Source organism: Papaver somniferum, chromosome 7 (genome assembly GCF_003573695.1).
Source record: "Papaver somniferum cultivar HN1 chromosome 7, ASM357369v1, whole genome shotgun sequence".
Lineage (NCBI taxonomy): Eukaryota > Viridiplantae > Streptophyta > Magnoliopsida > Ranunculales > Papaveraceae > Papaver > Papaver somniferum.
The window spans coordinates 78,103,026-78,114,305 of record NC_039364.1 but is presented as its reverse complement, the minus strand read 5'-3'; the positions used below and the strand labels follow the sequence as shown (position 1 = coordinate 78,114,305).

At 37.9% G+C, this 11,280-nt stretch overlaps 1 protein-coding gene across 1 annotated transcript; it reads left to right on the top strand.

Moving 5' to 3' along the window:
- Positions 1-939: 939 nt before the first annotated feature.
- Positions 940-4,665, top strand: LOC113297705 (oligopeptide transporter 7-like). Its single transcript, XM_026546268.1, has 6 exons — positions 940-1,548; positions 1,654-1,751; positions 2,313-2,882; positions 3,093-3,348; positions 3,489-3,671; positions 3,947-4,665. The coding sequence occupies exons 1-6, from the start codon at positions 1,087-1,089 to the stop codon at positions 4,559-4,561; spliced, it is 2,184 nt and encodes a 727-aa protein (XP_026402053.1). The 5' UTR covers positions 940-1,086; the 3' UTR covers positions 4,562-4,665.
- The last annotated feature ends 6,615 nt before the right edge of the window (positions 4,666-11,280 follow it).

The following is an 11,280-nucleotide window of genomic DNA, read 5'->3' as shown; positions in this document are numbered from 1 at the left end:
ATCGACTTGTATATCTGATCTCAATCCTCTTCTCATGGTACTATTTGTTAGGACATTATGGAGAGGGAAGTCGTCCTCTTTTGTTCTACGAGAGAGGAGAAAAAGAAAAGTGAGCCCTCTATGAGTAGACTATTAAACTCGTAATATTTGACTTTCTATTTATGGGAACCGGACTGTTTTTCATAAAAGAAGTAGTACTCCTATGATTTAGGGGTGTTGATGGGTACACGACTACTGAAAACCGGTGAATTGGTTATGCGTTCGAGTCTAAAAATTAGACTCGTTAGCAATATATGGTTAGCACTTTTAATTTAGCAGAATATTCTATTCTATTGAAGTACTAATCACTGTGAAATATGTCTAGATTCTTGGTTCTGTAACAACGTCGACACATGTCTTGGTGATGGTGGTGGTCATAATGGTGATGCTAATAATCACAAAGGCCATGGGTCTGAACTGGAATCAAGCCTGGCTTTCCCTCTTTACACATTCAAAATCCTAGATCGTCTGCACTTTTATAGGCAAAGTTAAAGTTGTTGTAACAAAAAATTGTTTTTGGAGATGAACGAGACTTATTCGTTTCCTACCATTTTGGTGGTGTAACGATACGCGAAAGTTTTTGATTTGTTTCCGAAAATTTCGACTTGGGTTAAGCCTTTTTTCACTCATCACAATATTCTTACCGGCAAAAACAGATATTTTCCTAATTCTGCTCTCGGATGGAAAACTCTCTCTCTCACTAATACATATCCGGTAAGCTATAATTCAGGATAACTCCGTCACAGTCTTTAAGTCTTTATCTACCTGCCTTTTTCATATGTAGTTCTAAAGTTCTACGTAACGCGTTTTACCCAATAGATGTTGGGAATTGGAATAGGCTGCTAATACGCGTTTTACCCATATAGCTAAAATTTCTTGTTTGTAGGTTTTGGGCCCGGTAATAAATAAAAAGATTCTCAAAATATTGCGAAAACATTACCAAAACTACTCAATTGGTTGCATAATATACATATCGACATCTAACCTTTTCACCACTCACACCAAACAGCACTAGAACAGAGGAGAGGAGAGGAGAGTGTAGCAACCATGGCAGAAACAGAGAAATATGATCAAGAAGAAGAAAATTCACCAGTAAAACAAGTGGCATTAACAGTACCAACAACAGATGATCCATCCTTACCAACCCTAACGTTTAGAATGTGGGTTTTAGGAACTCTTTTTTGTGTTCTTCTTTCATTTTTAAACCAGTTTTTTTGGTATAGAAAAGAACCATTAACCATCTCATCCGTTTCTGCTCAAATTGCTGTTGTTCCACTAGGTCATTTGATGGCTAAGTATGTCACTGATCGGATATTTTTCAAGGGTACTAGATATGAATTTACGTTAAATCCTGGTCCTTTTAACGTCAAAGAACATGTTTTGATCACAATATTCGCTAATTCTGGTGCTGGTTCTGTTTATGCTATACATATTGTTACTGCTGTTAAACTCTTTTACAAGAAGAATCTCAGTTTCTTTGTTTCTTTGATCGTTGTTGTCACTACCCAGGTAATCCTTTTTTTTTTTTTCCTTTTCTAATTTTTTAATTTTAGGTTTTTCATTTTAGGGCGTAACCGATCAATTTCAATTTTGTTTTGGTTGTTGAATCGTTAGGTGCTTGGATTTGGTTGGGCTGGAATTTTCCGGAGATATTTGGTGGAGCCAGCAGCTATGTGGTGGCCAAAAAATCTTGTTCAAGTCTCCCTATTCGGGTATATGCAGTTAATTTTATCGCATTTGTTTGCATCTCAAATCTGTCTTAGGACTAAACTAGTTCTGCAATAATTAGAATGTAGGCAAACTGAATGTATGGGTTCCAGTTGCAAACGCACCGGAAAGACAGCAAGCAAATTGCATACTTGCGCTGACTTCCAGTGCATATATCTTATAAATTTAATTTCTAGATGCCCATTTGTGAGTTCTGTTATGTTGGCATATTCTGGTAAAGGAGTACCAAGGGTTACTTATAAGACATGCACTGACTTTATTCCTAGTTAGTAAGTTTACAAATAGATTTAGATGGTATCAGCAGACTATTGATTGAGTACTTCGGATTACTAATGGTTCTATACAATGTATTAGATGATTAAAGAATGCTGATTAACTTTTCGGATAAAGCCAAGATTCAAACAACACGAGTTCACGATAGTGAAAACTACTTTTCTGCATGCTAGTCAGACTGTTTGGGTAGTGTAAGTTGCCTCTTGAAGTTACTGTTACTTCTGTTTCAACATTACCCATACTAATCCAATTCCCTTTCACTATTATGGCAGGGCTTTACATGCGAAAGAAACTAAATCCAAGGGTGGATTATCACGAATCCATTTTTTCCTTGTCGCATTTGTGTGTAGCTTCGCATACTATGTTCTCCCTGGCTATCTCTTCCCAATGTTGACATCCCTCTCATGGGTTTGCTGGATATTCCCCAAATCTGTTCTGGCACAACAACTAGGTTCCGGTCTTCATGGTCTTGGAATAGGTGCAATTGGGCTTGATTGGACGACAGTATCGTCCTATCTCGATACCCCACTGGCGAGCCCATGGTTTGCTACGGCAAATGTAGCTGTTGGTTTCATTTTCATTACGTATATTGCAACACCAATTACCTATTGGTTCAATTTTTACAAGGCAAAGAACTTCTCCATATTTTCGTCAAAGCTATACGAATCTAATGGAAAGGTTTACAATATCTCTAGCATTGTCAACGAGGATTTCCAGATTGACATGGCAGCTTATAATAAAAGTGGACCTATTTACCTTACATCTTTCTTTGTTATGACTTATGGAGTGGGTTTCGCGACACTTAGTGCCGTCATCGTTCATGTTCTCCTGTTTCACGGAAGGTAGTTATTGTTATATATTAGTTATAGTATTTCAGGGGTGTTACGCATAACTGAAAATATTCACTCGTTTCTTAAGAATATATAAGAACATATGTATCTTAGAAAATATACTGCAAATTTTTAATCCGCACTGCCTGTTAGAACCCTCGAGGTTTTAAATGGTTTATATAACTATCTTGTGTCCAAAACTTACACTCGAATTAATTGCAGAGAAATATGGGAGCAAAGCAGATCAGCATTTAAAGACAAGAAAAAGGATATACACACAAGATTAATGAGCAAGTACAAGCAAGTGCCTGAATGGTGGTTTGTTTGCATACTTCTAGCTACTATTGCAGTCACTGTGTTTGCTTGTGAGTTCTACAATGAGCAGCTTCAACTACCATGGTGGGGTGTGCTGTTTGCTTGCGCACTTGCCATATTTTTCACTCTTCCAATTGGTATCCTTACTGCAACCACAAACCAAGTAAGTATTTTTGTTCAATATTTTTATTTATAATATTATAAACATAGCCAAGATGATCACATGTTTCGTCGGTGATCAATAGTTTTATCAACTTCACTACAAATTGATCAATTACCTTGTTTCGTGTTGTTGTCAAACAGCAACCAGCATTGAACATCATAACAGAGTACATCATTGGGTACATATATCCTGGGTATCCTGTGGCAAACATATGCTTCAAGACGTATGGGTACGTAAGTATGAGACAAGCAATAGTCTTTCTTGCAGATTTCAAACTAGGCCACTACATGAAGATTCCACCAAGAACAATGTTCCTGGCACAGGTAATAAAGTTTATAGTTGAAGAAAAATAGGATGCAAGTTTTATGGCCACCGCATAAGTTTTACAATACACAGGGACTCTTCTCTCAATCAAACCGTTAGAATAAATTGACTCACAACAGTTTCTCAACATTGATCATTTGCACCTATTACAACCATCTATGGGTCAACATACATCAAACCACCAATTGATTGTATCTTATAGAACTATGAGCATGGGAGATTTCTATATTTTCATAAACTTATGTAATGTCTTTTTTTGTGATTTATGAATCAGGTTGTAGGAACTATTGTAGCTGGAGTGTCTTACTTGGGAACTTCATGGTGGCTCATACATAGCATCCCTGATATGTGTAACACTCAGGTGCTTTCCCCTGATAGTCCTTGGACTTGTCCTGGTGACCATGTATTCTTTGATGCTTCAGTTATATGGGGATTAGTTGGACCTCGCAGAATCTTCGGAAATCTTGGTGCTTATGCCACTATAAACTGGTTCTTCTTAGGGGGAGCAATTGCACCTATACTAGTTTGGTTGGCTCAAAGAGCCTTCCCTAATCAAAAATGGATTAGTCTGGTTAATATGCCTATACTCATCGGTGCAACAGCAAGTATGCCTCCAGCAACTGCTGTTAACTATACAAGTTGGATACTGGTTGGGTTTCTTTCTGGATTCGTTGTTTTTAGATACCACCAGAACTGGTGGCGGAAACATAATTACGTTCTGTCTGGAGCTCTTGATGCTGGTCTGGCTTTCATGGCTGTGCTTTTGCACTTTTGTTTGGGTATGAATGAAATTAGTATTGATTGGTGGGGAAGTAATGCGGATGGTTGCCCTTTGGCTTCCTGCCCAACCGCTAAAGGAGTTGTCGCCAAGGGTTGTCCAGTGTTCTGATTTACTTACTAAATCCTTATTTGATTGTTTTCTTAGTTGTGAATACGATGTTTATTATTTAAATCCTTCTTTGATGCAATATATACGTTAGTACTCTCGGAGCCGATCTTGAGTCTAAAAGGGTTTTGAACTTGATCGCAATACCTTTTATAAATAAATAAAAAAAGTAAAAATCCTCAAAATTTGTAAGAATAAAAAAGATTTTTTTCTTCTTAAAATGGCCGGTTTTTCATTTTGAACAATCAATTGTTATGTTGAATTGGAGTTTCTATGAGATGGGTTACATATTACATAGGTTTAAGCCTTTATACATGAACGATTTTTTGGGACCATGGTATTTTTGGGGGACCATGGTTTTATTTTGGGTAAAGACATTAGAAGTAAATCTAGGTCACCCCTTATCTAGATATTTATATTAATATCTAAATTACCCTCCTGATTAATTTTGAGTGATGATTAGTTAGTGTTAATAATAGTTAGTGTAATGGTTAGTGAGATGATTAAGGTAAAGATTACTAGTAAGATTAAAAATCAGATGTTTTTTTTTAAAGAAGTAGAATTATTGAGAGAGTAAAGTTAGAGAAGATGAAGAAGGAAAACATGAAAAACGATGGATTTTACCAACCACAACCGGAGGAAGGGTATTTGGGTATCCAGGTAGGCTTCAAACTTAGATAATGTTGGTTGAATTGTTCCAAACTTTCAAAAAAAAATGAAATTTTTTATGTAGATTTAGGCCAGTTCGGTTACCATATGTTAAGAACATGTAACCGAACACACCTGAAAGTGTAGTTCCGTTACGTTTTCCAAACACGCAGGTTACCGAACTCACTCGTTAATGGAGGTTTTGGTCGTACAGTGTAATGTTCGGTTACCTAGGATAAGATGGTAGGTAACCGAACTTTGAACTTAACAATTTATTTGGGTACATCTTGTATGTTCGGTTAGTTCGCAAACTTCAACGCAACCAAGTTCCCAACCGAACTGCAGGTTAAAAGTAACCTAGTGTTAGAAGTTCGGTTGGTTCACAAACTTCAACATATTTTGCGAATCAACCGAACTGGGCTTATATATGCATATAGGCAATTAGGCAAACGTTCGGTTACTACGAAATTTATTTCTTAGAGAATTAGGTAGAGTTCGGTTACGAAGTTTCAAAGGTAGAGTTCGGTTACAAAGAAAACTTAACATTTTTGCGAACGAACCGAACTTGTGGACTTCTCATTATTTTCGTAAATTAAAGTTCGGTGATATCCTTATTTTGCGAAGGAGCCGAACTTATGGACTTGTGTTGTTCTAATACAAGAAGTTCGGTTAAAAGTACTTTTTTGCGAATCAACCGAACTCTGAGTTCGGTTAAGAAAAAATTAAATCGTGATAACCGAACTTTTCTCTGAAAAAAAAACCCTCAATTAAACCTCTCTGCAACTTCCATTTTCAACTCATTTTAATGATTATTCCTCATTTATTCAACCAAAAACGAATGACAAGTAATGGGTTTGTGAGAATATCTTTGTTAATGTTTTAAATTAAGCTATATATATATATATATATAGTGGTGGTGGTGGTTGGTGGTGGTGGTAATCGGAGGTGGTGGTGGTAATCGATGGTTGGTGGTGGTGATAATCGGAGGTGTGGTGGTGGTAATCGGCGATGGTGGGCGGTGGTGGTGGTGATAATCGGAGGTGGTGGTGGTGATCGGCGATGGTGGGAGGTGGTGGTGGGAGGAGGTGGTGGTTATATATATATATATAGGTGGTTATTGGGTTGGTTTTAAATTAAATTGGGTTAAGGGTAGGTTAGTCATTTCAATGCTTTAAGACACCCCTTATAACTATAGGGAAGGTGGCCTAATAAAATCATGGTCCCCTAAAAAAAACCATGGTCCCTAAAAAATCGTTCTTATACGTGTGGTTAGGGGTGTAATTGGGCCCACTTCTTACTCAAAGCTAGTGTAAATTGGGCCCGCTTCTTACTCCAAGCCAGATACGCCTCATATTCAGCTGCCCACTGCCCACGAAGCTTGTCAGGCCAGGGAAGGCCACGTAAAAACACTTATTTTGGCTCCCACTGCCCGCCTACAACCCATTCTATCAAGTAGGCCAGGCAGGCAAAACATGTTTCAAGTTTTTGATACTTTCAAAGTTACGTAAAATTTGATTTAGTTCGTGTTAGAATTTAGAGATTGAAATGATTTGTTTAAAACAATCTTAAGTTATTAATATTCTAGATGCAAAAATAGAAGTGAAAATTATAATTTAAATCCAAAATATAACCAAAACACATAACAATTTACTCCAACTAAAACTCTTGCGAAAAATTCAAACGGATAACAGGCATGATTATTTGGGGAGGTAGCATGCCAGACTATTTAATTTTAGGGAAAGTCCGAGCCTGCCAATATAAGCTAGCCGGGTAGGCCAGGCGACCCATGACGACCTGTAACATGCTTTGAGATGATACGGGTACATGCAGGTTCGGGCGCGTACAGGAAGGCCGAGTGTTTTCGGGTGTTATTTACAGCCTTACATGTGGTAGACCCTGGTTACGTTCATATGAGACCTCAGACCCAATTCCCGACAACACTCTCCCTTGTACAGTTCAATAGTAGTGCGTTATATGTAGTGCATCACATATAGTTCTTCAGATGTAGTCCTTTACATATAATTCCCTCCTTGATGACCACAATGTCTAAGTCAATACTTAATTGCCTCATTGTAATCTCACCAGGACAAATGCATAATGGAAAGACCTGAACTAAGGAACAAGAGTACAATATTAAGAAAACTTAGAACAAATGTTTCCACGTTAAAACCTTGACTGGAGAAAAATCCAGTGGGATAAAACCTTGACGAAGGGAAAAGAATACAACATGATAACTCCAGAAGTATGCCTTTTCTGAATACCCATCTGTATCATCATTCTATGTTTCGTAGGTGATTGATGAAAACCCAATATTGATGCAAAACAGTAATAGTATAAGTGCTACTAGTTGATTCGTGCTGAAAATTGTTGCAATGTAAGGGTTATTTGGTTTTTGGTACTTACATTTTGTCAAAAGTTAGTGTTTGGTCTAATTTTTTTCCAACCTAGTGTTTAGTACTTGAAAATAATGTTGAATGTCTTTGACTGTCCTTGGGATACTTTAAGTGATTTATAAAATAAAAATACCACACTTTAAAGAATTTTATAAAATACAAATGCGAAATTTACATATGTACCCCTGAAAAATCATACGATCCAACGGTTTTAACATAACCATTTAGCCTACGGTAAGATCGTACATCTATGGCCCTTCAAATCGTTATGATTCATTTGATCAGCCGGAGCTGAAATACGTTCTGCTCCGGAACGGAAAAACTGGAATGTGTTCTGAACGACGTGCTAATATATTCAATGAATAAATATCTGCATCACAAGTTAAACGGAATGAAGTTGCATTCAACTGCATCAGCTTTACCTGTAACAGAAGATGGAACTGATTCACAAACTTCACACATCCAAACTCGTTACCATAACCCAATCCTTTACGGCTCTGCAAAATCCCCATGGTTAAGTGCATATTTTGCATATATTTAGTGTCGAATCCATGCTAGTAATTGTTATTATCTTGTAAATTATTTGTATATTACGTTTGTTTTGTTTTATTTGTGTTGTAGTAGGTGAATCATCCAAAACAAGTGAATCGACACTTAATTGTGCAATAAAAGATGTTAGCCACAAGCGGAGAAGACCAAAGACCAAGTGGAACTCATCCAAAATCGAGGAGTTCTTGCTATCATCTCGAAGAGGACGAAAGACGAAGCCAACGACGAAACAATGGAGTCAATCCGACGTCATATGAAGAATATAGAAGCATTTGAAGCAAGCCGAAGTTGTTTAAAAGTAAAGAACCTACAGAATTGTTAAAGACACCCGCTTGAATTACTCAGGGAAGTCGAGAAAACAAATTGAATTGTCAGTCCCACAAGACTGATAGTTATACTGAAATGATAGGCACCATGCCTATTTGTCGGGGGACTTCATCCTCCTTACACGAATACAAATATCAGTTCTTGTTGTTGTGTTGATCGTTGCGAGTCATCAACTCGCGTTGACAACGTCCCTGCCCTTTGTACACACAGCCCTAAAAAAATGATATGTTGAACAGTGATCGATGGAGGAAACTGTTGATGGTTCAAAGCATAGATGGAGAGCCCGACGGAGAATGACTTTCTGCCATTATTGATGGAGTTGCCTGTGAAGATGGAGGACGTGGAATATGACGTTGTAGGTGTTGGCAGTGGTGTATGATTGATGGGAAGCTGACTGTGGTTCATGATGATGGTAGATGGCGGAGTTCAGACACGGTCACACGGAGGAGTGTTTGCTGCAGTAGAGCGGGAAATTCTGTAACGAGAATGGAGAAATGATGTAACTCTAGTAGTGCAGAGTGATATATTGCTGCATTGGCAGTGATGACGGAACAACGGTAGTGAGAAGAACTCGAACTGATGAAATTTTTATAGTAGTAAGTAAGTTGTCGTTCACTCAACCTTGTTGAGATTGGGTTTAAGACTTAAAAATAAAAATAAAAGAAATATATACAAAGGTTTGTCGCAATATCAAGAGATACTAGGACTTCGGATTCCACCATTAATCACATTCAATTGGTTCATATAATGACTCACAACAATTTTAGCTCTTTTTATGGACTCTATTTATTTGCCAAGGTAGATTTCTATTAGATGTAAATCACAAGCATGGTGTATCAAAATCTCTTACGTCTAAGCATACACCATCAAATGAAATCACAACTAATTAGTGAAAATCATAATCAATTAAAATAAGTGCAAAAAGTCATAAGGAATCAAATATGGTTACCAAACCATAATGAAATACGGCTTCCTCCGTCGTCCCAGTGATGGGTTAGCTCCTCATGGTAAAAATACTCTCAAAAGATAGAAACATGGCTCAAAAGGTGTTTTTACTGAAGAAATATATGAAAACAGAATTTCGCAACGCTGCACTAGTGTTACAGACGTCACCGTTACAATTTATAAGACTGAGGAAGAACGATAGTTTAGTGATGTAGCAGAACTGCGACTGTCTGTGTTGGTACAATGTTCTTCGTCTCATTCTTCTTCGGCAGCAGCAGGGTACTTTCCTGTAACCCTGATTTTCGCCTCTGCAGCCTCCCCAAGCCTCCGTATAGACCCCCAAACCCTGGATAGCCCCCTATTCGACCTCCTGCAACCATATATATACACACAGGCTCGAGAATTTCGATTTTTCCTTCCCCCAAAATCTACGGACTTCCCTTCTTTATTCTTCTCGTATGCGGCTCTGTGATTATCCAAATATTTCCTATCCAATATACATTCGAATCCTGCAGAGAAGATATCATTCCCTAAATCCTCACGAACTTCCCAAATATAGACACAGAATCCCGTACTCTATTCCATTGCCCTGTTTTGTCGAGAATTCTTCTTCTCTTAGTTTTCACGGCTTCTGTTACTTAATATAGGTTTAGTAGAACCCATCTATCCTCATGATTCGATAAGGACCGAAACAATCTCTCCAACACACGATCTAGCTCGTGTGTATCCGAAACAGAGCCCTTTCCTTTTCCGCAAAGATATCTTCCATTTTTATCGTCCTGAAGCTCTACTGCTGACGTGTTTAAACACGTATTGATCCTCACTTCAAGTTGGCGTATCAAAATACTCCTTCATGTCCCATAAAACTCGTCTTCCATAAATCAGATAATCTTCATGCATGCGGAACAAATTCCCGCCAAACTGGATTTTCAAAAGCTAAGGGATGGAGTGCCCATAATAACTCCTGGGGTGCAGATAGTAATGAGGTGCAAATAACAAATGAGGTGCCCCTTATCAGTGGAGTGCCCCTTATTCAAATCTTGGGTCCATTTAGCACTTTTCTCCAGCGAGCGCAAATACCACTTTTCGAGCCAATTTTGCCGCAAAAGCTTATTTCTCCAAAAACACCTACAAAAACATAAAATAATCAAATAAGTCCAAAATCGAGTACTAACAATACACATAATTGAGAACAAAATAGACACATAAATGTGTCTATCAAATACCCCCAAAATAATTGTTTGCTAGTCCCGAGCAAATTATTTCTAGAAAATAAAATCCTAACTCACTGTCGCAGGCATCGCGATTGCATTTAGCGTATGCAACAAGCCTTTAAAACCCTAGGTGGCCCTAGTGGCCGAGTTATAGTCTCGGGAGGGCTTACCAGAGTATACCCACAAAACCTTTACTCCAGACCCTAGCTATCTACGCAGAACCTTGGAAGGCAATAAAGAATCTTCTTGGTTGACATACTTATTGACTAGGAGGAGTACCCTGATGCGAAATTACAATTGTTGTACACGAGTTTGCACTCAAGCATACTAAAATTCATATATAAGTGACAGAGCTCTACCCAGATAATCGCACTATGGACATCAATATCCGGAGTCAACAAATCACATGGATAGATTAAGAGATGGATATAGAGAAAAACATAGATGGTTTTGATGTTGACTAGGTGAACGGTGTTTCTCATATCTGTTTGAAGGCCACTGTCAAAATGAACCTATCCTAATGGACTGAGATATTGGTCTGACTAGTATCAATACAACTGGCATATACAAGGAAATCAGTGGTCGATAATCCTAATTCTAGATCAACTCAGTTGGCATATACAAGGAAACCATTGGTCGATTTATT